General features: G+C 52.0%; 1 protein-coding gene across 2 annotated transcripts in view; it reads left to right on the top strand.

Annotated features, from left to right (window-relative positions):
* The window catches only part of MGAT5 (alpha-1,6-mannosylglycoprotein 6-beta-N-acetylglucosaminyltransferase), a 78,948-nt gene that overhangs the window by 47,994 nt on the left and 4,435 nt on the right, over positions 1 to 26,519 (top strand). For both annotated transcript variants that reach the window (XM_029072154.2, XM_029072155.2), the window contains exons 6-14: positions 4,006 to 4,077; positions 4,698 to 4,859; positions 6,095 to 6,264; positions 8,482 to 8,616; positions 13,741 to 13,874; positions 18,252 to 18,385; positions 20,476 to 20,625; positions 24,832 to 24,978; positions 25,763 to 25,879. In XM_029072154.2, coding sequence (XP_028927987.1) covers positions 4,006 to 4,077; positions 4,698 to 4,859; positions 6,095 to 6,264; positions 8,482 to 8,616; positions 13,741 to 13,874; positions 18,252 to 18,385; positions 20,476 to 20,625; positions 24,832 to 24,978; positions 25,763 to 25,879 — 1,221 coding nt within the window. The remainder of the gene's footprint in view (positions 1 to 4,005; positions 4,078 to 4,697; positions 4,860 to 6,094; positions 6,265 to 8,481; positions 8,617 to 13,740; positions 13,875 to 18,251; positions 18,386 to 20,475; positions 20,626 to 24,831; positions 24,979 to 25,762; positions 25,880 to 26,519) is intronic.

Consider the following 26,519-nt stretch of genomic DNA (forward strand, 5'->3'; position numbering starts at 1 on the left):
GTTTGCCCGTCCATGCCCGAGCTGGACAAGCCTCACTGGGCAGATGTGGCCCAGCTCTGCAAAACACCCTCAAGCCCTGCCCAGTGCTCAGTGGTTCTTTCAGACCAGTGCAGGGGGTAGGTATTGGAGGGGAGAGACAGGACCAGAGGGTCTAGGGGTCCCAAAGTGTGGCCTTGACTGGAGGACCCAGCAGCCCTGCTTGGGACCTCCAAGCTAACTGACGATGGATCCTAGTGAATGATCAAGGGCTTTTTAGCTATTCAGCCTTTTGGGGCTGCGGCCTCACCCAGGTTATCGTTCTGGGGAATTGTGCTATGCACGGGGAGTGAGAATGTACACTTAACCTTCTCTCCCAGGAATCATTTCAGTTGGAATGCATATTCCCACCCAGGGTCAGGTTGGAATGGGCTGGTGCCAGGGGCCTTAGCACCCAGGTGCCCCCAGTGTAATTACTTGGTCCCCTGGCCAAGGAACCAGCAGGGAGCAAATCCACCTCAATGGCAGGCAGAGAAAGCTGAATATCCTCAATTTGGAGAAAATCCCGAGACATGTTCACTTTTGAGATTTTGTCCAGCTAAAGCACTTTGTCGGTCACTTTCTTATTCCAGTAACCGCACTGACTCCTCGCCCCCCGACCTGGAGTCCCCCCAGGATAAAGAATGAGGCCAGAATTAATTCTCCCAAAGATGCTGGGCCACTGCACTATTGCCCGCAGTAGTCACTCAGGGTTTCTACAGCTTGAGGAGGACTCTCCCCTCAAAGAATGAGGAAAAAGAAGGTTCCTAGGCCATTACCCCACCACGCTAGTGCCTCAGACCCCTCACTCACATCCCGCTGGCTTGCAGTCACTGGGAGGAGCAGTGTGAAAGACTGCATAGAATCCATTCCACATCCTTTCCCACAGCCTGGATGGAAATCCACATCAAAGCTACCCCTGGGAGCCAGCAGCCGGCATTTTCCAAGCACTGTTTTGTCTGGAGTGACTTTGACTTACGTCAGAGGTCACTTTGTTTTTTGTTACGTGATCGACCGGCTCATCCTTGGCTTCCTGGAGCCAGCCCAGGGACTCTTAAATTCCACATCAGCTGCAGAAGGCTGAGCGGTTAGGTTCCAGAAGTGTTTTCCCAAAATGCCATTTAGGGAAGCAATTATTTGAGCAACTTTGCTCCTCTGAGGTGTTTGTTTCTGCCTTGGAATTATTGTGAGAACTGGCTCTGCCTGGTCTAACTGAAGAGGAGGGGGAAGGAAAAGAGAGAGGAAATGGGAGAGAAAGGAGGAGAGAAGGAGGAGGAGAGGAAGAGAATGTTTCCCATAGCATCGCCGGCTTATGTGCCTGACAATCGAGTAGGTGGTTTTGTTGATCAACTGTGTGGTAGCAACCCTCAACGTGGTGATCGTGGAATTCTCGTCACCATGGTGGGAGTGTGGTAGAGGCATGTGGGCTTGGGCAGGTATGGCAGAGGTCCTAGACTAAGATCTGCCCCACCCTGAGACATGCTGTCTTACCTCTATGGCCTGATGAATGCTGGGAGGGGATGGGAGGGAGTGGCAGAGGCAGAGGCAGAGGAAGGGGTCCCACCATCGGGCACTGTGTGCAAGACCTCGGAAACTGCCCATATTAGTCAGTGGGTAAAACAGACCTGCTGGTGGTATCAGAGCTAAATGATCACCAGGCCTCATGAACACAGAATGTCCAAGAGGACACAGAATGTCCTAGTGGACATGCTGTTCTAGTGAACACAGAATGTCTTAGTAAACACAGAATGTACTAGTGGACACAGAATGTCCTAGTGGACACAGAATGTCTGAGGTAACTTGGAATGTCCTAGTGAACACAGAATGCCTTTCAGCCTTGTTCCCCCGGCCCCATGAGCTTGAGTTTTCAGAGCCTCTCCCTGACTCTTCAGGGAAAAAGACTTGTTCTTAGGGGCCATCACCGGGGAAGATCTGTACTCAGGGAGTACCTAGATTGCATTTTCTTTCCTGTGAATAGGGAAGTTTCTTGGTGTACTTGGGAGGAGGGGCTTTTTTGGCTCTCAGGACAGTCCCTAAAGGGGAAACATGATAGTGGGCGGAGAGGAGGAAGGGAAGAAGGAGGAGGGGGGACATGTTCTCTCTTGCTTTCTGTTGGTTAATTTCCCACAGGCAGAGAGAGTTTCAGTTTTTCACTTGGTTATTTCTCCTAGCTTGTGGTTATTCTCTCTTTCCTACATGACTTCTTTCTTTGTGGTGAGATGGGAGTTTCTGGCTCAGAAACCTGCTGTTGAGCTAAGTTTTGCTGAGGAAGTTATTTTTGATATTTTTCAAGCACTTAGTGAGCAGGAAGTGGTATACTAAGTGCTTGGGAGACTGTGCCAGAAGACGGGAACATTTCCTGCCCTCAAGAAGTTTATCCTGTCCCTAGAAGTTTACCCTAGACTGTAGGTTATTTGAGGGCAGGGATCGTGTCCACCTACTCTGTTGTACTGTACTCTCTCAAGGGCTTAATACAGTGGTCAGCACACAGCACACCACTGATTGATTGACTGATTACAGTCCAATGTGGGGGACAAGCACTCAGCAATTACTTACATATAGTGGGAGCAGGAGGAAGAATGAGGACAGAGGAAAAAACACATGAGAATGAAATATCTGAGTAAGTACTTGAATAATAATAATAATTGTGTTTTTTAAGTGCTAACTATATGCCAAGCACTGTATTAAGCACTGGGGTAGATACAAGATAGTCAGGTCCCACATGGGGTTCACTGTCTAAGGAGGAGGGAGAACAGGAATTGAATCCCCATTCTGCAGATGAGAGAACTGAGGCGCAGAGAAATTATGTGACTGCCCAAGATCACACAGCAGGTACACGGTGGAACTGAAATTAGAATCCAGGTCCTCTGACTCCCAGGCCTATGCTCTTTGCATTAGGCCATGCTGCTTTATTTGTACATTGTATTGAATCTACAAATAAATTCATACTTACATATACATATATATGTATATATAAATGCAAATATGTAAAAATAAGCTCATGTACATGAATACTAAGGATGTGTGTAGATTGGTACAACTGGGATGTCCTGAATGAATTCATGAAGGCTTCCTTGGGAAGCCTTCCTGGAGTTTAGAAGGGATTTGAAGATGGGGAGAGTTGTGTCTGGTGATTTTTGCGAGGCTGGAGACTGGAGAACCATGAGTGAGGTCCAATGAGAAGGTGAGCATCGAAGAGGGCAGGGAGTGAGCTGGGGGAGAGGCTGGAAGCCAGTGGTCAATGCTTGAGTGATAACTGAGCGGCAGGTTAGCGCAGAGGGAGATGGGCAGACTGGAGTTTTTTGAGGAGGAAGCGATGTGTCTGAAGGATGTTTCAGGAAGATGATTCATTCAGCAGGGCAGAGTGTGGACCAAAGTGCAGACAGGCTGGAGGCAGAAACACTCATGTCCTCTGAAATGATGGTTGGGGTCTTTGGGGGGAAACCAGGTGGTGCTCTCTGGCTGTGGAGCAGAGTACCTCTATGTGCCCCCTCAGCAGTATCCCCTGCTGTGCCACCTGTCATTCCACACGCACACTCACATCAGTGACAGAATTGAGAAATGGACTTGAGTGGCAGTTAAGTGGCAGTTTTCTGTCAGCGGTGGTTACCAGCCATGCTGCGGCTGCAGCTGTGGCCTCTTGTTCTTTCGTCCTGGAGGAGTGAGGCCTGGAGGCTTCTACTGGCCAGGACCACCTAGACCTCCACAACCTAAGCCCATTACTTCTCCCTTTGGCAGAACAGCACTGGCAGACGCAGGGACGAAACCTCCGTTGCCAGGACTGGGCCACGGGTGGACTGGGGGATGTTGTCCATTTTCTCCCCAGCAGTGGGGAAGGGGAAGGAAGGGGGATGAGTTCCAACCCAGTTGGGTCAGTGGAGGATACACTCAATCCATCACCAGGGTTCAGCACCCTAATCTCAAGGACTGACAAGGTCCTCAGCCCAGAGTCAGGCAGAGCCAGTCAGCCCTGGCCTCTCACTTTTCCAGGTGGAAAACTGGTGCCCTCGTTTACCGTGGAGAGCAAGGAACCCCAATGAAGAAACGGATCAAAAGGCAATGGTGAGATTGGGCTCTTCACACCCCGGGGCTTTATGAATGAGGAAGGGTCTAAGATGTTCCGCCTGCCTCTACCCCATGCTGCCTAGTCCCTAAGCTTGCCCATTCTGGCCTGTCCCTGCCCTGAGCCCAACCCATCCTGTGCCTGCCCCAGGCTCTCTGCCACTTCCTTCCCTGCGTGGAAGCAGCTGGTGCCTGAATGGCAGGATGAGTCTCAGATGGCTACTGGCCCTGCTGGCACCCTGTCTCCTGAGTCCTGGCCTCAGCCGCCCACTGTACCCCGGGGATTCTGCCCACACAGAGTGTGGAGCCCAGTTCTCTGAGCTCCTGGAGGGCCCACTCATTGCCAAGAGGGAAGTTTGATGCTAGCTCCTGGGACCTGGCACCAGGCCAACCGGGGGAATAGCTGGGCCACATGGGTGCTCGCTCCCAGGCACATGACTACAGCCGGGCCCCTGCAGGGTATCTGGGGAGCCACACTCTCTGGGCACCACTGCAGTCCAGCTTCCCAGTTTGCCAAAAGCATCTCTGAAGCGACCCCCACCCCAGCCCACCCAGGTCCAAACCTTGTTCCAAGGATTAGGTTCTCCCCTCAACTCGAGCCCCGTGGTTTTGACCTGCAGGCGGAAATCCAGACGGATCTTGATCAGCTCTACAGGACGATGCAAAGGCACGAGGAGTTCCGCTGGATGGCGTTGAGGATCCGGCGAATGGCCGCGGCCTGGATCGGAGCAGTCAAGTCCCTGGCTGAAAAGCAGAACCTGGAGAGGAGAAAGCGGAAAAAGGTGAGTTGGATGTTGGGGAAAACCTTACAAGCAGGTTTTCTCCAAAGGGTCTCATTCAAGCTGGGATTTCTGGGAGCAGCCCACCCTCACGCCCTGGCTGAGAATTTGGCGACCTCGTCCTGCTGTTGCTGCTTATACTTGATCCAAGAGGGCATGTGGACTCATCTGTGAGATGGGAGTGGCTACAGGTTCCCAGAGGTGTGGTGGGAGGGGCAGAAGGGGCTGCTATTGCCCAGGGGTGGAATGGGAAGGGTTGGAGAGGGGAGGGGTGCTCTGGGTATCCAGCATAGGGTGGGAAGGGCTGCAGCTACCCAGGAGTGGTGCAGGAGTGGTCAGAGAGGCTGCAGATAGCCCGAGGAGGGGCAAGAAGGGCTGTGGGCATTTCAACCACAGTGCACTGGGCTCCACTGAAGTTCCCTCCTCCCCTTTTTGAGCTCATTGGAAAGATCTTTTTCCATTTTGTTGCTGAACCAAGTCATCCCCAGCGACCAGTGTATGACCTTGGGGTGGTCTTGACTCACCTGCTCCATTCCAACCCCGACTCCAGCACTCTATTGTGGCTGGGTGCTCAGGATCTCTGGCCATTCTGCCCAGGACCCCAATGGCCCTGGGTCAGATGCCAACTGGATGACAGCCAGCTCTGGCATTAGATAGCATGGCCGTGGTGAGTGCACCCATGGGACTCCTCTTACCAGGAGATTTTTCAGCATTTGTACAGCACGATGCAATCAGACCCTTGACAACCAACTATGGGAATAAAATATAGCAACCCTCAGGGTCTCTGCAGCTCCCGGGGTCCCCCGACCCTGGTCCAATCCCTTCTCCAGAGAGTGACAGCCCCTTTGAATGGGGAGCAGATGGAGAGCTGTCCCTCCCGGGTCCTCTTCTTCCCTGCTTGTGAGGGCTCCACCTTTGAGTGAGCCACCACTGAGCTGCCTCCTCTGAGAAGGAGCCACACTGGGGGCCAGGAGGGAGATTACTCAAACTGGACCCTCCCACCGCTCCCCCGCCCCACCTCCCGCCCCCCGGGGAGCTCTGTGGCCTTTCCCCGAATGGGCCAAACCTGCTCAGGAGCTGATGAAAATGAGGAAGGCAAATGTATTCCCCTGGTGTGCTCTGGGGTGAGGAGTGGAGGGGTTGGTCATGTCGACACTGGGACTAACCAGGACTCGTGTGTGTGTGTGTGTGTGTGTGTGTGTGTGTGTGTGTGTCTGCACGCGCATTCTGTTTTTCAGATCCTTGTCCACTTGGGTCTCTTGACCAAAGAATCCGGGTTCAAGATCGCGGAGAATGCCTTCAGTGGGGGTCCACTTGGTGAATTGGTCCAGTGGAGCGACTTAATTACCTCCCTCTACCTGCTGGGCCACAGCGTTAGGATTTCCGCTTCCCTGGCTGAGCTCAAGGAGTAAGCACATTATTTTCGAAGACAGTGTAAACTCGCGAAGCCTCTATAAGAGTGAGTTTCCTACAGAGGAAAATGAAACTGATCATTCACTAAACAGTCCATAAGGAGGTTGTTTTCTAGAGCTGAATACATGCATACTGAAAAGGAGAAATAGTTTCCATTTTGGTTGCCTGAACTTTCAGGTCTTTGCAGTGAAAACGATCAAATTCACACTGAGAAGTGTGGTCTTTGTGGTTCCAGGTCCTTAACCGTCAGCAGCCCAAGTAACCCTGACTTCCCTATTCTCACCTCGGGCTAAACCCAGACCCTTAAGCAGAGTCTGGTTGTTGTTTGGAATATGATCTTCTGGGGCTGGATTATTGGAAAGCCAATTTTCCTCCTTCAGCCAACAGACTTCCCTCTCTGAACTGGTCAGTGAGCCCCTCTGGCTCTCAGTTTCACTGCCCTCAGCAATGCCCTCATACACCCACCCATAAACACCCTTGCCCTTACTCCTTCCATTCCTGCAGCCCCACCCCTTGGTCACTGCTCAGGAAAATGTCTGAGAGTTGCAGTTTAAGAGAGAATAATTCTGGCCAGGAGTTGGGCTGCTGCTGCTCCTAATGGCTCTGAGATCAGGGGATGCAGTGGGGAGGCTGGGCTGTATCCCCCAGACATTGCTCCAGAGACCAGAACCAGAGACATGAGGATGAAGGAGACCAAGAGATTGATAGGTCAAAAGAGACCCAGTCACAAAGATGAGAGATGAGAGTCTCTCACTGGGCAGAGATACCCCAAGCTTTCCAATCCTGGAGCAAGAACACATACAATTTGCAGAAACTCCAGAGAATCCAGTGTCACCAATGCTGCTCCCTGGAGACTCCTGGAGCGCCTCTGGGGAAGGGGAGGTCTGCTCTGGGGAAAAGGGAAGATCCACTCTGAGGGTCGGGGAGGAGATTTACTCTGAATGGAAAAGGGAGATCCTCTCTGAGAAGAGGGGAGATCCGCTCTGAGGGAGAAGGGAAGATCCTTTCTGAGAGAAAGGGGAAATCCACTCTGAGGGGAAGGGCTGCAGATTTAAAGCCTCCAAAAGCTTCTCCATGTCCCTTGTCCATGTTCCATCAGATGGCTGCTCCAACCCTATTGTCCCTGAGACCTAGTTCACTGGACCTTCTCCTTCCTGCCAGACAGCCCCACCCCCTCTATGCCAGTACTTAACTAATCATTCATTTGTTCATTTATTCAATTGTATTTACTGAGGGCTTCCTGTGTGCAAAGCACTGTACTAAGCTCTTGGGAGAGCACAATATAACAATAAACAGACACATTCTCTGCCCACAATGAGCTTATAGTTTCAATCAGTACTGATTGCACTGCACTGTACTAACCATTTGGGAGAGTACAGTAGTGTTAGTAGACACTATCCCTGCTGAAAAGGCACTTACACTGTAGTGGGGGAGACAGACATTTAATAAATTGCAGGTAGGGGAAGCAACAAAATAAAAGGATATTAACATAAGTGCTGTGGGGCTAGAGGTGGAGGGTGTATAAAAGTGCTTCAGGGTAAGGACCCTAGTGCAAAGGCAATGCAGGAGGGAGAGCAGATAGGATAGGGGAATGAGAAGTTAGTCAGAGAAGACTTTCTGGAGGAGAGATGATGGGGGAGAGTGACAAACTGTCAGATATGAAGGGGAGACAGAGTTCCAGGCAGAGAGAAAGCATGAGCAAGGGCTCAGTGGTGAGAGAGAGAGAGACAAGATTGAGCCCCCATCAGTAGGTTGCACTCAGAGGAGTGAACTGTGCTGGCTGGGTTGTGGTGGGAGAGGAGTGAGTTTAGGTAGGAGGGAGAGAGCTGATTGAGGGCCTTAAAGCCTATGGTGAGGAGTTTCTGCTTGATGTGGAGCTAGATGGGAAACCTTCAGAAGTTTTTGAGGATGGGGAGATGAGTGCAGAATAGTATTTTAGAAAAATGACCCAGGCAACCGAGTGAGGTGTGGACTGGAAAGAGAACCTGGAGGCAGAGAGTTCAGAGAGGAGGCTGTGGCAGTAGTCAAGGCGGGATGGGACAAGTGCCCCTCCCACAGCGTAGTCAGTCCCGAAGCCATGCAAGGTAGGCCCAACCTCGGGTCCCCAGTGTAGACCCATGCTGGCCGCCAGGGCAGAGGCTTGGCCAAGAAAAGTCACCACTTGGCCCAGGTCCCATTCCCTATGTGACAGTGTTCCCTTCCTTTTCCCCAGGATCATGAAGAAGGTCGTAGGGAACAGGTCCGGATGCCCTACCCAAGGGGACAAAGTAGTGGAGCTGATTTACATCGACATTGTGGGGCTCACGCAGTTCAAGAAAACCCTCGGTCCATCCTGGGTCCACTACCAGTAAGTGCTGCCCGGCTCGGCTTCGGCCACATGGGGGCTGAGGTGACAGGATCTCTGTCTGTGGCCTGGGATGCATGCCACGGGCGGGTGTGTGGATGCAGCACTGGGTGAAGGTTGCAGACTTTACTGCGTCAGAGCCACGGTACCACCATCTGGGTGCCCTTCTGCGGGTCATCTTCCCTGACTCTCTCCCTCCGCCTCCTCCGCAGAGTGAGTGAGTGAGCTCTCGCTAGCCTCCTCCTGTCTCCCCACCCCATCATCCTGCTTCAAAAGGTCAGTGGGGGAATCCAGAAGTGCCAACCCTGCTTCCTTAACAGAGGGTTAGCTTAACACATTGCTGCGGCTCCTGATGCCTCTCAGCCCCGTCCCCCCTCTGATGGACCGAATAATGAAAATCCAAGGCCCCTTGGATGAGGCTTGAATTTGCAAGGACGAAGTCCCTGAGGAAAAGCTATGGCGATTTAGGGCTTTGTAGGGGCTGTTTGCTATTTGCTATTCACTGTGCATGTTCAAAGTTCACCTTCTTTGATTTCCCAAACTGTTGGAGAACAAAGAGCTGAAACCCCTTCTCTCAGTGGGACTCAAATTTACCAGATCTTCCTGGACTTTTTTCTGGATTCAAAGGGTTAAGAGAACAGCGTGACTTGCTGGGCTTTAGTTCTCAAGTAACCAGCCTCCTGCTTTCTTACTGGCACTGAAGCTCATGTTCCCTGTCTGGAAATTGATTTGACTAAATCTGGTTCTGTATTTGCTTCAAAAAGCCATTTTTCCACCCTGCTATTTCCCATTTTACTTAGTGGGTGGAGAGGTGCAGGGGGTGTTTGAAGAAGCTGGGCCTTTTCCACAGTTGAATATTGACTTTCCTTGGCAAGGTTCCTAAGACCTGGAGTAAATCGAAAAGGGAAAGAGGAGGCGGCATAAGGCGGAAAGGCCAGAACCCTATGCTACTTGTGGCCCACTCGAGAAATTCACCCCATTCCCTGAGATTGAGTGAGTGAAGTGGTGATGTGGCCACCAGCCTGATCTTCCCCTGAGGTCACCTGGGCTTAGACAGAGAGGCCAGGTTCACAAAGAGGAAATTTGCTGATGTCAGTCCCTTGTAGTAATCATCCCAAAAAGGAAATGTCCAATTGGTACTTCCATTCAGCAGTATTTAGAAGTCCCATCTGCCTGTAACTGCTCAGGCCCAGGAAGAAGCTGAGGGTTCCAGAGGTTACACAGTTGATCGAAGATGCTCTTTCTCTATCACTGGCTGACTGGCAGTTGGGTCCGTCTGTGTCTTGGTTGGTTTCAGGAGTTGCCGGCCAGCCAGACGGCTGGCCTACCAGCAGATACCTGGCCTGCTGGCAGCACAGGGCCGCATCCGTTCTGTTTCCATTTACAATCCATTTGCTGTCAATTAGAGGAGACGCCTGAACTTTCAGATATGTTTCTGTAACATTCACCCCAGCCCCGAGTAGGGGAGGACCTGGATCTCTGCCTGGAGCTTTCCATTTCCCCTCCAGCTGCCGCCCCCCAGGCTTGCTGACATGCATGTGGCCAACAAACTTTCACCTAGATAAAATAAAAAACCCTCAGACTGGGGTCAGGGCAGTGTGGACATGTGCTGTGGATAAGAAATGTGGGCAGCAGGGACAGGAGCTATAGATCTGTGCTGTAGCCAGGCAGTAGGGATGGGTGGTGCAGATGTGTGGTGTGTCCAGGCAGTGAGCATGGACAACATGGACTTCTACTGTGGACAGACAGCAAGGGCAGGCAATGAGGATGAGCAGTGTGGATCTGTATTGTGGATGTGTGAAACATGGTCAGGCAGAGAGGATGGGCAGAGTGGATGGTGGCAAGGATGAACAGTGTGGATGTATGGTATGGACAGGCAGTGTGGACCTGTGACATAATAATAATAATAATGTTGGTATTTGTTAAGCGCTTACTATGTGCAGAGCACTGTTCTAAGCGCTGGGGTAAACACAGGGGAATCAGGTTGTCCCACGTGGGGCTCACAGTCTTAATCCCCATTTTACAGATGAGGGAACTGAGGCACAGAGAAGTGAAGTGACTTGCCCACAGTCACACAGCTGACAAGTGGCAGAGCTGGGATTCGAACTCATGAGCCCTGACTCCAAAGCCTGTGCTCTTTCCACTGCGCCACGCTGCTTCTCCACATGGCTAGGTAGTGAAGCTAAATGGGGAAGGTGGGCAGTGAGGGTGGATGGCTCACTGTCAAATTCTTTGACCAGGATCATTTGCTTCTTGTTTGCCCGGCATGAAAGCAGAACACGCTTGAATCATCCAAATGTTTGGAGTGACCAGGGGTGTGGAGCCCTCTGGGGGTGTTTGGAATAGGAGCACCATCCCTGGCAGTGCAGAACCACGCAGTGAGTTGGAAAGACCAGGGACAGCAGGTCTTCCCAATATCAGAGCAAGATCAGAGCGCAGACCCATGACCACATCAGTAGCTTCAGGACATGATCTTCATGGTTCCTCAAGTTTAGCAGGCCAGAGTTGCCCACATCTTTCGCCATTTTGCCTGGTCACTGGGATCTGGGCCCCACCAGTCTGCAAAGTCACCATTCGTGAGGGTCCGAGCCCCACAAGTCAGCAAAGACTCCGCTCTCGAGGCAGGGTATGGCCAGTCTTGCGCAGACTTTGGCTCCCAGAAATGTGGAAGAGGGATTTCTCTGGCTTAGGCTGCCTGCTTTCTCCCAATGGGCTTTCCAGAAAAAAATTATAGACCTTTTGCTCCTGGTGAGCTTTGGCCTGAGGGGCTCAAGGGAGGGACAATCAGAGGGCAGTGATATATTGTAAAGGGGGCAGTGGAAGAAGCCTGAGACTGGGAGTCAGGGAAAGTGTGGAGCAGCTGCTGCATCTCCAGCCCGCAGGGCGAGCTGCCACTGAGAAAGGGGGACTCCAGCCAAGCTCCCGCCCTTCCGGCTCAGGCAACAGGCTGGGGCTGGTCTGGGCCTGCACAAAGCTTTTCAAAGCTTGACTTCAACTCAGCTGAATTTCTAAGACATGCTGGTTTGCAATTGTTGAGTGTATGCTCAACCTGCTGCCTACAGCAGGCAGAGAGCCCCCAGCTTTGGTCATGCACTGTGTGTGTGCACTGTGTTACCCACACTTTTGTGGTTCAGATTCAATAGTCCTCAGGTGCCATAAAGTTCCCTCGGGTGACTGGATTATTGCCCTGAAGAAATGAACCATGGAGTTCCTGGCTCATTTCCCTGCCAGGGTGGATGTTGACCAGGGCTCCTCCAGGCGATGAGGGTTTCTGACAGAGTCCAGGGGATGTAGGAGACTTTCTTGGGGAACTGGGGCAGGGCTGGGGGTGGGGGTTTGGACTCAAGGAAATGAGCACCTTGTGGGAACCATTTGGGTTTGAGTAGTGACTCCTATGGACACATTACTCTTTCGGGGTTTGTCTGAGGACTCCTGTTTTGCATGTTTCATTTATTCTCTTTGGGGTCTGGGATTAAGAGTGCATTTTGTCCTGCCGAGGATCTGGGTTGAGATAGGCCGAGTCCTTTAGTACCAGTTGAGTTAACTGATCCAAGTTTTCCCGAAAACCGGTATAATCCCCTTTTCTTTGTTTAAAGTCCATTTGGATCTGATTGATCTCTTTTAGTGCTGATTTGGCCCATTAAGAAAAGAGGAAATTTGCTGCTGCTGCTACTGCTGCTGCTGCTGCTGATGTCATGAGCCCGTTGAGAGCATGGATTGACCCTTTCCCACTTGGTTTATTTCCCAAATATGCAGGTCAGGCCCCAGGTCAGAAGAAGCACCCAGGACAAAGCCTGGCCCACGATGGGTGCCCAGGACAAGACTCAGCTTGTGACAGGTGCCCAGGGCAGGGCCCAGCCCATGAAAGGTGCCTAGAGAAGTAGCATGGCTTAGTGGATAGAGCCCGGGCCTGGGAATCAGAAGGACCTGGGTTCTAATCCCAGCTCCGTCACTTGTCTGCTGTAACCTTGAGCAGGTCACTTCCCTTCTCTGTGCCTCAATTACCTCATCTGTAAAAGGGATGAAGACTGTGAACCCCATGTGGGACAGGGACTGTGTCTGACCCAGTTTTCCTGTATCCATCCCAGCACTGGCACATTCTTCAAATGCCGTCGGGTCATTTCCGACCCATAGCAACTCCATGGACAAACCCTCTTCAGAATGTCCCATGTTTTGTCGTAAAGTCATTCTGATATGTGTGTCTATAGAGTTTTCTTGGTATAGATAAGGAAGTGGTTTACTATCATCTTCTTCCGCGCAATAAAAACTTGAATCTTTGCTCAAAGTCTCCGCCTTTGACTCTTCCCCATGCTGCTACTGCCCAGCACAGGTGAATCAACTTTGTCTGATGCTTCATCTTAGACCTTTCCATTATGGCTTATGACCTTTCCATTAACCCTATATGGCATAGTTCTAAGCTTCATCAGCATATGCAAATTCTACTGCCACAATAATGCGTCGATTTATAGGAGAGGTCTGGGACATAATAAAAACTTAAATACCACAGCTATTATTATTGTTATTATTGTTTTTGTTATTATTATTAGCATAGCATCTGGCCCATGACAGGTGCCCAGTGCAGGATATGGTCTAATAATAATAAAAATATTGATTGTGGTATTTATTAAGTGCTTACTATATGTTGATCACTGTACTAACCACCAGGGTATATGCAAGATAATCAGGTCCCACATGGCGCTCACAATCCAAGTAAGCGACAGAACAGGTCTTGAATCCCCATTTTGTACTGAAGCACAGAGAAGTTAAGTGACTTGCCCGAGATCACACAGCAGATGAGTGGTAGAGGCAGTATTAGATCCCACATCGCCTGACTCCCAGGCCCGTGCTCTTTCCACTAGCTCACGCTGTTCCTTGTCTGCAGTAGGAACACACAAAATGCTGTTGCTTCTGATGATGGTGCCTTTCCAAGCCATTTAATACAGATTTGTATTTGAAGAGCAAGTAGCAAATTCACAGCAAATACTTTTGCTATCATCCACAATTGTATTTTTATCACATGTGTTTCCCCATTGGTGCCTGAAGGAGATCTAAGCCGATGACCCCTGCTCCCTTCCATTGAAGGCAGAGGCCTAGGGCTGTGTTCTAGTGGGTGTTGTCTCCCTCCAGGTGCATGCTGCGTGTGCTGGATTCCTTCGGGACCGAGCCAGAGTTCAACCATGCTCACTATGCCCAGGCGAAAGGTCACAAGACCCCATGGGGGAAGTGGAACCTGAACCCGCAGCAGTTTTACACCATGTTCCGTAAGGACTCGTCCCCTTGACCCAATCGATCATGCGTTCCCTGTCCCAGGAGGGTGGGGATGGGCAGAGGTGGGTAGGGGAGAATGGGGGGAAACAGGAGAAGGGAGGGATAATAGAAGAGAGTGAGAAGGTGGGGCAGAGAGAATAGAAGAAAATGGGGGAGGAGTGGGGAAGCAGGAGGAGCGAGACTAGAAGAGGGTGAAGAAAACAAAGGAGGGTGGGGAAAGGCAGAGGCAGGAGAAAGATGGCAGAAGCAGAGGGAGGGGGAGGGCTGTGGCTGAGGTGGCCTGAGTTGGATTCCTGGCATGGACTGGAGTGTGAATGTAGGTTGGAAGTTGGACATCTCTTCTGCAGATGGGTGTCCTTGCCGCTGGGCTGTAGCTCTCCAAGCACCAGAAGAAAAAGAGTGCCACTCTGCCCTTGATTATTGGATCCTGGCAGTGCTGGCAGGAAGGACATCTAGACTCTCAGGGCCATAAGTGATAGGCCATGCCTATCTTTGATGTTTCTGCTGTCACTGGCATCTGGTTTCGTGAGTGTCAGCAGTGCAGGAGTCAGCAGTTTCATCCGTGTCATCGGTGCCGTTGTAAGCGATGGTTTCATTGGCATTGGCAGATCGGGGATGTCATCGGGTCAGCGGTGTGGTCGGTGTCGGTAGTGTCACTGTCACTAGTGTCGTTGGTAGTGATGTTACGGCGATGCTGGTTGGGGTAGTGGCCGATAGCGGTGGTTCACTGCTATCGTTGGTTGTCATTGATTGCAGTCATTTCATCCATGTCAGCGGTCAATGTTGGTGGTCCTGTCTGGATTACGAATGTCGGTGGTGTGGTCGATGTCATCGATAGCAGTGGTGTCCATGATATCGGTCAGTGGTGGTAGCCAATAGAGGTGTTTCAATGGTGGTTTCGTCAATGTCAGTGGTATCATCGGTGCTTGTGATGTTGGTGTCATTAGTAGTGGTGGTGTCAGTGATGTGGGTCAGTGGTGGTGGCCAAGGGGAGTGATCCGGTGAGGTCTTTGGGGTCATCAGAAGCGGTGGTGTCAGAGGTGGTGGCCAATAATGGTGAAGCAGCAAATTAAGACCCAGGTCAATGGTGTCGGTGTCTTCAGTAGCGGTTGTGTCTATCAGTGGCGGTGACAGATAGCAGTGGTTTGGCGGTAAGCGGTGCTTTTCTGGCGTTGGCAATGCTATTGTTATTGCTTTTAGTGGTTTTGAGTTGGCGTTAGCCGAGTTGTGGTGTCATTTGTGGCGGTGGTGCCGATGGGGTTGGTCAGAGGAGGGCGATGGTAGTGGTACTTAGCTGGTGTTATTGGTGTCATTGGTAGTGGTGTTTTTTGTCGGCATCAGCAGTGTTGTAGGTGTCATTGGTGGTGGTGTTGTGGTGTCATGGTGCCAGTGGTGTTGGCCAGTGGTGGGCAGCGATAGCGGTGTTTCAGTGGTGTTGTTAGTGTCATTGGTAGCAGAGATTCTGTTGGGGTCAGCAGCGTTGCTGGTGTTGTTGTTGGTGGTGGTGTCACTGGTGTTGTAGAGCTGTGGTAGCGATTGGGCCAGTGGTATCGGTCAGTGGGAGGCGCCGATAGCAGTGGTTCACTGGTGTTGTCGATGTCGTCGGTAGAGGTGGCTTCGTCACTGTCGGTGGAGGTATCATCATCGCTGTTTCAATACCTTTCTGCTCTCCTTCTCCTTTCCCACCCCCCACCCCCACTGTGAGACCTGAAATCAAAAGTAGTTTCATTTCCCCCATCCCATTTGCATCATCACATCAGCAATAGTGCCCAGGGCATGGTTCACTGGCTTCCTTCTGGGCTCTGAACTAGCATCTTTGATGTCCCGGGCCTCTGAAGGGCTGCTGGTAGGTGCCGCTTTGTGGCCAGACCCAGCCCAGCCCGTCCCCACTGGTCCCCTCTCCTCGCCCATCATGGGTAGGGCCCCTCCGTGGACATGGGTTCTGGTTCCTATCTCTTTGGGAGGTTGTTATATTGTACTCTCCAAGTGCTTTTCACAGTGCTCTGCACACAATAAGTGCTCAATAAATACTACTGACTGACTCACTGACTCTTGGCCATCCAAGATCTCCTCATCCAACCCTTGTGGTGGCCACTGCTGGGAGAACACGGACCTTTATTCTAGTCCCCAGATCAGGTTTTGTGAAAAGCCTCTTGGCAGGGGTGAAAAGAAACTAGCTTTCTAAGGCAGGAGTGGCCCCAGGCATTCCAAGTCACTAAGCAATACAGCCACAGTCAGAAACCCTCAAGCTGCTTCTCTTCATCAAATGGCTCTGTGTACATTGTTCATTCACACACATACTCTCTTTCTCTCTCTCTCTCTCCCCACTTTTCTTCTCTATTTTAATATAATGACTATCTGGGCTTTAATTTGCTGCTGCTTCGCAGGCTGTTGAGCTAAGCTGGGGAGAAGCTAAGGTGAGCGGTTCAAGTAAATGGTCACAGGTAGAAGCGACATCTCCCAGAATGTGCTCTGTGTAAACCAGCTGCCGGTGAGACGCTCAATCCTGGGAACCGTCCAGCCACTGGGCTCAGCTTCTGGCACCGTGTTCAAGCTGGAGAATCGGGACACTTCCTTCCTCCTTTAGGGATGAGTCCTGTGGGTAGAGTGTGAGTCTCTGAGCCTGCTGGATTGTCAGCCTTTCAGGACAGTGGTCATGACTCCTGTGTCATGGTCCTAAGTGCTTAAGGCAGTGCTAGGCATGGTGCCATGTATCTTGCAGTGTCCAATGTGGCCTGCTCCCCAAGGTGGGCTCCCAATATGGCACCCCACACTGCAAGGACACCCAGGACCATGCACAGCACATGGCGGGAGCCCAGTACAGCACTCTGCACACACCCAAGTCCATTCCCACACACACATGTGCACACCTGGGTCTACACAGGCACTTGGGCTTGTGTCCCCTGACTGGTTTTCAAATCGGCTCTGGCGAGAGCCTCCAGTTTCCTTGATGGGGCAGAGGGAAGACACCCTGAGGGCCTAGAAAAGGCGGCAGGTCTAAGCTCCCCGAGTTCAGAGTGGGGTGGCAGCCAGGGGGTGTCAAACCCTCTTTCCTGCCTAGGATTCCTTCCCACTTCTTTCGTCACTAGTTTTGGCTTCTGGTGATGTACTCTAGGTGAACTGGGGCCTCTCCCAGGCTGAGTCGCCTCATACCACCAGTAGGGATCCAAGTGACCTGCCAGGTCATGGGTCGTAGAGAGGAGGGGACCAGGGTCCAGCACAGAGTTCCTGAGTCATTCCTCATTCCTCTGAGCCCCAGGCATCGTGAACAAAAGGAAGTTGGCCCTTTTCCCCAGTGGTACAGTCATGACCCGCCACCCTATGCTCTCATCCCTGAGGCCTCTGAAGCATTTCAGCCAGAGACCCTGCACCCCTGCACCCTTTCCTCAACCTTTTCTTCCCCAACCCAGTTTAGGCGTCACCTAAAGGTGTTCAGAAACCCAGTTTCTGGACATGAAGCAGGGACCTAGATGTTTCAGTCCCATTGTCAGTTCTGCTCCAAGAAACAATCAGGCAGTGAATCAGAAGTCTGTGAAATGAGAGAGCAACTGGAGAAGTCGTGATTCCAAGCCATTGGAAAGGTAGCCCACATGGCATGTTGGAAGGACAGCTTACATGGCCTCTTAGCACAGTGGAAGTGTTGTTCTGGGTAGCCTGGTGGAAAAGTGGCTGTGTGGCCTGGTAAGAAAATGTCTGGCATGGCCTGGCGGCCAGATGGAAGGGAGGCCCATGCGGCCTCGTTGCCCAGTGGAAAGGTACCAGTATGACCTGGTAAAAGTGCCGCTTGTGCGGCCTCACAGAAAGGTGACTGGCATGGCCTGTTGGTCCATTGGAAAGATGGTTGGCATGACTTGGGGGTCCGGTGGAAGTGGGGCCATTGAGGCCTTGAGGCAAGGGTCATCTGTGTGGCCTCATGGAAGAGTGGTCAGCATGCCTTCATGGCTGAGTGAGAGGGTATCCAGCATGGCCTTCTATGGGAGGATAGCCAATAGAGCCTGATGGAAAGGTGGCCGATGTGACTTCATGGACTAGTGGGAGTGTGGCTGGCATGGCATGGCGTGGCGTGGCACAGCCCATGGAAGGATGACCAGTGTGGCTTTGCTACCTGATGGTGGAAGAGGGGCCAGTATGGCCTTGTGGCCTGGTGGATAGGAGTTCAGACCTAGGTGGTCCGTTTCTTTGGGGTGTTTTTTTATGGTATTTGTTAAGTGCTCACTCTGTGCCAGGCACTGTACTAAACACTGGGTAATCAGGTTGGACAAAGTCCCTGTCCCTCATGGGGTTCAGTCTTAATCCGCATTTTACAGATGGGTAACTGAGGCACAGAGAAGTGAAGAGACTTGCCCAAGGTCTGTTCTCCTTGTTCACAGCTCACACTCCAGACAACAGCTTCCTGGGATTCGTGGTGGAGCAGCACCTGAACTCCAGTGACATTCGACACATTAATGACATCAAAAGACAGAATCAATCCCTGGTTTATGGCAAAGTTGACAACTTCTGGAAAGTGAGTGCTTCTTCCTGTCCTCTGACTTTGGCGTAGCCATGTTCCAGTGTGGGAAGGTCTGGAACAGCCTGCTGGGAAGTGAACAGACCGCAGAAATGACCATGATTCCGCTTTTTTTGATCTTGCCAACCTGCTAGGCCTGTTTCCCCAGTTTTCCACTTCCCCCACCACACCCAGTGACGTGCCTGTATCCAGGGGCCAATGAGAATGAGGGAAGTGCAGGTTCAGAGCTCACCGAGGTAGACGCTTTTCTCCTTTATCACCCTAATCCTCAACTTCCTCCTCCTCAATAGTCCTGGGTACTGGGGAAAGACAGAGGAACAAAAAGACATGCCCACACATACACAAATGCACGCTTGCGTGCACACACACACACACATACACACACACCGCCCCCCCCCACCCCCCCAAGAGGTATGTATGGTGATTGGGTCTCTCAGTGAGGATGGTTAGCCCAGATAGAATGGTTTCCAGGCTGCATGAGTTGGGATTCATGGGTTTGTGAGGTGCCCATTGTTGGCAGCAAGTCTGGCTGGAGTTGATTCAAATCCACAACCATTTTCCTGTGGATTCGAATCTGCTTTTTCTTCTCTGTGGGCATGTCCTAAAGGCACTAGGGCACTGGGAGGAACTGTGAGCTGTGGGTTGGTTGCCCTCATGATCAGGGATGGACTATTCAACACTCCTAACTCTCCCCTCTCCATCCCTAACAACCCCGGAGACCCACCATGGTCCATCGTGACCCAGAACCCCTGCTTTTCCCCTCTCCGGCCCTGACCCTTCCCCAGTAACACCCTGCACACACCATCTGAGACCCCTGACTCTCCTCTCTCCATCTCCAGACTCAGTTCAGCTCGGTGGTTAGACCCATTTCTGTGGGGGTACCTCATGCCATTCCCGGATTCTGAGTACCTTTGGGTAGCTCTGCTATTCCTTCTCCCAGATGCCTTGTGTGTCACTCTGCCCTTTTGCTCGGCTGGGCCTTTGCCAAGCAATTAACGTGTCCAGCAGCTGAGCCTGGGGAAGGAGACTGGGCTGCTCTCAGGTGAGGGGGTACAGAGTGTTTACTGTGCCTATTCGACTGACAAACACCTCAGCCAAAAGCACTGGCAGGCAGGCAGGCAGGCCAGCAAGCCAGGGGCAGGAAAAGGAGCTGTTAGCTGTAAGCTGCTCTGCTTGCAATGAGGAAATAGAATCAGTTTTACAAGCCACAGGCTTCCTGCCCTGAGCGGCCTGAGAGCAGGGCGCATCTGGGGCTTCCTCATTTGGATAACGGCTGAGTGATTCTCAGAGGCCCGGTACCTGCAGGTGCCCCACGGTCCGGAATCTGCTGGGGTGGGGCGGAAGCCTCCTGGTCAGAGGAACCACTCATCCGTCCGATGTCAGTGCATTCATCCTGACAACCGGGGCCTGGTGAATGATCAGCTGATGGGGCCCAGGGCCTGGAGACTGACCAGCTGGTAGGGCCCGGAGTCTGGTGACTGACTGGCTGGTGGGGCCCAGGAACTGACCGGCTGGCAGCGCCCAGAGCCTGGTGACTGACTGGCTGATGGGGCCCTGGGCCTGCTTCTGGGAAACAGTAATTCCAAGGCCCATTCCTAGGGCTAGGACAACAGGGAGAGACAGAAACTGTCCCTTGGAAGCTGCCCTCTGGAAGCCATTTCCCCCTTAGTCGGGGCAGAAGGGGAACAGCCCTTGGTCCCCCAAAAAGGGATCGGCTCTATCCTCCCTCGCTGCAGGGCTCCATGGGCCAGTGTGCACAGGCAGGCACTTGGGACCGACAGCAGTGCCCAGGCCACCTGGCCCTTGGCGGTTACTGTTCCAGTCTGTTAGTGAGCGAGCAGGCTGGAACCGCGGAGGTCGCCTTGGTTTGGTCTCCCTTGGGTAACGCTTTGTTCACTGGTTCCAGCTGGCTGCAGCAGCCCGGTGTCTCCCTGTCACAAGTGCCCCCCAAGACAGGCCTCCTGGGGCCAATTTCCCTAAGATTGCAGGGCTGTGGGCAGGGTGGCCAGTGCCCAGCCAGGGCCCCCAGGGGAGCCCCTGCCCTGGGGGAGGTGCAGAAAATGACATGGTGTGTGCCCTTTCCCCAGGACAAGAAGAGTTACTTGGACATCATCCATGCCTACACTGAGGTCCACGGGACCGTCCACGGGACAAGCACCATCCACGTGCCCGGCTATGTGAAAAACCATGGCATTCTCAGTGGGCGGGACCTACAGTTTCTCCTCCGAGAAACCAAAGTGAGTTTGGGCTTGCGGAGCTCATAGGCAGAGGGAAGTAGGGCTCCCCCAGCAGAGATCTGGGGAAGGAAAGAAGAGGGACTCCCCCAGATGAGATCTGTGGGAGGGAAGGGGCTCCCCCAGCAGAGAGCAGGAGTGGGTGGGAAGAGGAGGATCAGAGATCAGGGTGAGGAGGGGATCTCCCAGCAGAGATCGGTGGGACTGAGGTCGGGCAGTCTCATTGCTGCATCTGGGAGTCCTCTGGGCCCAAGCCCCTGCCCCCAACATGGGACTGGAGAAGCCGTGGTCACAGGGACTGAGAAGCATGAGGCCAAAATGTTTCCCTTTCAGGGCTGGAAAACGGGGTGGAAGGCAGACAGGAGTTTGGCTGGGGAAGTGGAAGGCAGACAGGAGTTTGGCTGGGGAAGTGGAAGGACTGGAAGGGAAGCAGTGGGAGAAGACATAGGCAGCTTGAAGGGAGAGGAGAACAGGCCTCCATCGAGCCACCAGAGCAGCTGAGGAGGAATTCAGCTGCAAAGTGGTGCTGCCCTGTGGTTGGGGGCTGACCAGCACTCCTGTCCCCAACCTGGGGAAGGGGTGTGGCACCGGACTGCGCCTCACCCGAGCCTGCTCTAGAGCCCCTGCACTGCCGTGGCTTCTCCGCCATGCCATCGTTGCCCAGAGCAATCTCTAGTTGTACAGAGACACCGGCAGCTTCACTTCTGCTCTATCCTCATCCCTCCTCCCAGTCTCCCCTCCTGTGGCCCTGAGCTCCCGCCTGCCTCCAGGGACTTGTGTGTGTGTGGAGATTCTTCCAGAAAGGAGTTTGTTATACAGAGGTCCTAATGAGGTGCCAGGGAATGCTGAGAAGAACAAGTTTGAGCTGGAAACTGAGCCCAGGTCTCCCCACCTAGAGGCTGCTTCTTGGTAGCACTTTAAGCACTTCAGAGGAGCCTCGTTAACCCCTTGCATGGCTTTCATTTCCTGGTGCACATCCTGCTGCAGGGTGCTGAGCTGCCCCCTCGTGAATGTAAAAGGTTACTGCTGGGTCCAAATGCTGCTAGGAAGCAACTCGGCATCCGAGCTGATTATCATCTTCTAACAAGTCCCCTCAATCAATCAATCAATCAGTGGTATTTATTGATAGCTTACCATGAGAAGAGCATTCCACTATGTGCTTGGGAGAGTACAATACAACGGAGTTGGTAAACACGCTCCCTGCCAGTTCGCAAAGGGGCCAGTAGGTCCTTCCCGGCCCCCACCTTCCTTTCTTCTCCCATATCACTGGCTTCTTTTCCCCTTCACCAGGAGCGATTGCAAAGTTCTGAAATGAAAGTGGAGAGAATGAGACCCAGGGAGAAGACAAATTTACCAGGGAAGGCTCCCAGAGGAACTGGGAATCTCAGAAGGGCTCCAAGGTGGGAGAGCTGAGGTCTGGCTGACTTGAAGAAGGCTGGGAGTTCTGGGAGGGATGTGAGCCCGGACTTGGAAGCCAGAAAGATGAGAAAGAGGAAAGTGAGAAAGTGAAGTTGGGAGGAGTGGAGAGTGCAAACTGGGGTAGCTGGAGAAAAGAGTGAATAGGTAAGGAGACCCAGCAGGGAAGCGGTTGGAGCCGATGGTCAGGTGTTTCTGCTTGATGATAAAAGGGCTGGCAACCATCGGTGGGTTTTGAAGGATGGGGAGGCGTGTGCGAAACAACACTGCAGAAAAATGATATGAGCAGTAGCAGAGTGAAGTATAGAGCAGAAACGGCTTCAACTACCACATCTCTATGGATGATTCTCAAATCTCCCTCTCCAGCCCTGACTTTTCTTCTTCTCTGCAATCTCACATTTCCTCCTGCCTCCAGGACATCCCTACTTTGATGTCTTACTGACATCTGTAACTCAAAATATCCAAAACCAACTTCTCATCTTCCCACCCAAGCCCTGTCCTTCCCAAGACTTTCCCATCACAGTAGATAGGACCACCACCCTCCGTCTCATGAGTCCATAACCTTGGCATTATCCTCAGCTCATCTCTGTCATTCAGATCGCTTATTCCATCTGTGACACAAGATCCTGATGTTTCTACCTTTACGACATCTCTAGAATCCACCGCTTCCTCTCCATCTACAGTGCTACTATGCTGATCTAAGCACTTATCATAGTCCACCTGAACTACTGCATCAGCCTCCTTGCTGATCTCCCTTCCTCCTGTCTCTTTAATAATAACAATAATAATAATAATGCTGCTATTTGTTAAGCGCTTACTATGTGCAGAGCACTGTTCTAAGCGCCAGGGTAGATACAGGATAATCAGTTTGTCCCACATGAGGCTCACAGTCGTAATCCCCATTTTACAGATGAGGTAACTGAGGCCCAGTGAAGTGCAGTGGCTTGCCCAGTCACACAGCTGACAAGTGGCAGAGCCGGGATTCAAACCCATGACCTCTGACTCCCAAGCCCGTGCTCTTTCCACTGAGCCACGCTGCTATACTCTTTCCCTCTGTGTGCAGAGGCCCTTCTATACTTCAATCTTCTGCCCAGATCATTTTTCTAAAAAAACATTCAATCTACATCTCACCATCCCTTGGGATTGTCTCTATTTGTTGCTGAATTGTGCTTTCCAAGCGTTTAGTGCAGTGCTCTGCACTTAGTAAGACCTCAATAAATACGATTGAATGAATGAATGAAAAACATCTAATGGTTGCCCATCCACCTTCACATCAAACAGAAACTCCTTACCATAGGTCTTAAAGTCACTCAATCAGCTCTCTCTTTCTCTTACCTCACCAACTCTCCTACCTCCTAGACTGTAAGCTCCTTGAATCACATCTACCCACTCCACTGTGTTATACTCTTCCAAATGCTCAGTACAGTGCTCTTCAAACAGTAAGTGCTCAGTAGATACCATTGACTGATTGAGAGGTTGAGGACAGGGAAACCAGTGAGGAGGCTGATGCAGTAGCAGACTCTGACGGCACAACTGGACCAGGTCACGGCTGTTTAGATTGTGAGGAAAGGATGGATCTGGGAAATGTTGGGGAAGACACACTAACAGAATATACCAACACACTAAGTGCTCTGCACTCAGTAAGTGCTGAGTAAATGAGAAGCGGCATGGCTCAGTGGAAAGAGCACGGGTTTGGGAGTCAGAGGTCGTGGTTTCTAATCCCAGCTCTGCCACTAATCAGCTGTGAGACTTCGGGCAAGTCACTTCACTTCTCTGGGCCTCACTTACCTCATCTGTAAAATGGGGATTAAGACTGTGAGCCCCACGTGAGACAACGTAATTACCTTGTATTTACCCAGCGCTTAAAACAGTGCTTGGCCCATAGTAAGCGCTTAAATACCAACATTATTATTATTAAATACCACTAATTGATTGAGAGGCATAATATACTCATAATATACTCAGGTATAATGAAGACTTGGTCATCTACTACTCCATTAAGCAAAAACCCCAAATTCTTTTAATTAGTGGATTGAAGCTGTAAAGAAGAAAAGAACAGGTTGTTGTGAGAGTGAACCCCCTCCCCACAACCCTTGGTAAGGTGCACAGGTGTTGCAATGAATCCCACCACTGTCACCTGCGACCACCGCTGCCCCCCCGCCTCCCTCCCCCACCACTATCACCCTGTCACTATCACTGCACCACTATCCCCTTCCGCCACTGCCCACTGTCCCACCACCCTCCTGAGTTTTCACTCAAGCTTCAGGCTCATCCCAGCCAAGGAGGAGACCCGGTGGTCATTCCTGTTCGCCCTGGGCTCACTCATCGCTGGGGCATTAGAGGAGTTTTTTTTAACTGCAGTTCCAATGCCGCTGACTCTTCTTCTCTAGCAGCACTACAGAAAGAAGCTTCTGTTTCTTTGGGTCCATGAACCTTCTGCCTAGGTTAGGAACAGTTTTCACCGATGGCCCCTCCACTTGGCTACAGGAGACTGACTTACCATGACTTGGCAGCAAGGGCAGGAAGCCCCGTCCCGGCTGGCAGCTCTGCGGCCCAAGAGGCGCTCGGGGGTTTTAGGGGAGTAGAAAGTGAACGTGCCATTTCTTCACCTCTTCCGTGGCTGCTTTCCAGAGTGTGAGATGGAGCCCGGCTGACTTTCTGACCCTGCCCACTCCCGACCCACTCTCCATGGTCTCCAGTAACCCCAAGGGAAAGCCGTCTTGAATCGCGTGACCCTGGAAGTGTGTTGTTGTGTATTGTGTGACCTGGGCTGGGTGCTGTTGTGTTTTGCAGCTGTTTGTTGGACTCGGGTTTCCTTACGAAGGACCAGCTCCCCTCGAGGCTATCGCTAATGGATGTGCTTTCCTGAATCTGAAATTCAATCCTCCAAAAAGCAGCAAAAACACTGATTTTTTCAAAGGCAAGCCAACACTCCGAGAGGTAAGCAATTGTTCCAGCAGTTTGCAGTGGCAGAGACCAGCCCCCCTCGGCTCTCCCTGGCCTCTCCCAGACTCCCCCGGGGCTCCCTCTGGCCTACCAGCTTCAGCCGCCTCTCAACAGGACCGGGTTAGGGCAGATAAGCAGGATCCATAAATAAAACAGGATAATCCTCCCACAAATCCAACATCAAATGTCACTGATATGACAAATTTGAGTATCACCTCTCTCTGTCTCTCTCAGCCCACTGTCAACTCCCCCTCTGAAGTAGAGGGGACTATAAAAGGTCCCCATCCCGACCACGGTCCAGCACCTCCCCACTGCCAATTGGAGTCATTCCAGGTCAGACACCAAACTGTGCTGCTCCCAATCCCCATTGGCCACACAGTCTTTGTTTGGCCCATGTCCTCAATAATAATCATAATTAATACTTTTGGTATTTGTTAAGCGTTTACTATGTGCCAAGCACCGTACTAAGCGCTGAGGTGGATACAAGATTGAAGGTCAGGTTGTCTGGTCTGGCCCTGTGGACATGCCCCCCCACAGCAGACCTTCACAGTCAAATCGCCAGACCCCCAGACCCAAAGCCTTCACCCCTGCTCAGCCTGTAGGCCCCTGGGGAGTAGACGGCAGGGCTGCACAGCCAGTGAGCAGATGGCCATAGTGGGAGACCAGCTACCTGAGTGGATGGGGCAACCCAATGGGCCCTCGTTCGGAGCTCCTCCCAGCCCACACACCCATCGTGAGAACACAGATCGGGCTGAAGGAGGTTTCTTCTCGATTCCAGCTGACATCGCAGCACCCCTATGCCGAAGTCTACATCGGGCAGCCTCACGTCTGGACCGTCAACATCAACAACCCTGTGGAGGTGGAGAATGCAGTGAAAGCAATTTTGAATCAAAAGGTCATTAATAATGTCAGTTTCCTCTGAGGGACAAACCTGCTGGGGAGAACCTGCCTAGCATACGTACCGCAGAAAGCAGATGTGGGTCCTGGTGAGCCACAAGCAGGGCTAGTCCCCAGGACTAAAGTGTTGTTGAGAAAGCCAGGTGATATTGGGAGGTGGCTACAAAAGCGTTACATGCAGCAGCAAACCTTTGCTTTCACCCAACTCTTTGGGTCCTGTTTGGAGTCCCCGGTCCAGTTCCCGTCTCCCACTTGGGCCAGATGTGTAGAGAACAGGATGGGGAGGCCAGAGCAGAGTTAACAGGAAGGATGGAAGGGGTGGCAGTTGGATCTCATGTAGGCAGGTTCAATGAATGAACCGGGGGCGTTGGGGCTTCAGAAGAGAAAGCTGGATAGGGGGCGCCAAGCACTGGGTCACCAGCTCCAAGTTTGTACAGTTTGTCACTGATTGGCTCTTCTGCACATCACCAGAGACCAAGAGAGAGGAAAGGTCTTTGACTGCAGCAGGAGAGACTGAGGTTGGACATGAGGAGGAACTTCCTGAGAGTCAGGGGCATCAAAAGCAGAACCACCGATCCAGGGAGGGTGGGTGTCATTTCCGCCCCTGGAAATAGTGCAGTAAAGAGAGAACAGACACC

Source organism: Ornithorhynchus anatinus, chromosome 9 (assembly GCF_004115215.2).
Source record: "Ornithorhynchus anatinus isolate Pmale09 chromosome 9, mOrnAna1.pri.v4, whole genome shotgun sequence".
Taxonomy (NCBI): Eukaryota; Metazoa; Chordata; class Mammalia; order Monotremata; family Ornithorhynchidae; genus Ornithorhynchus; species Ornithorhynchus anatinus.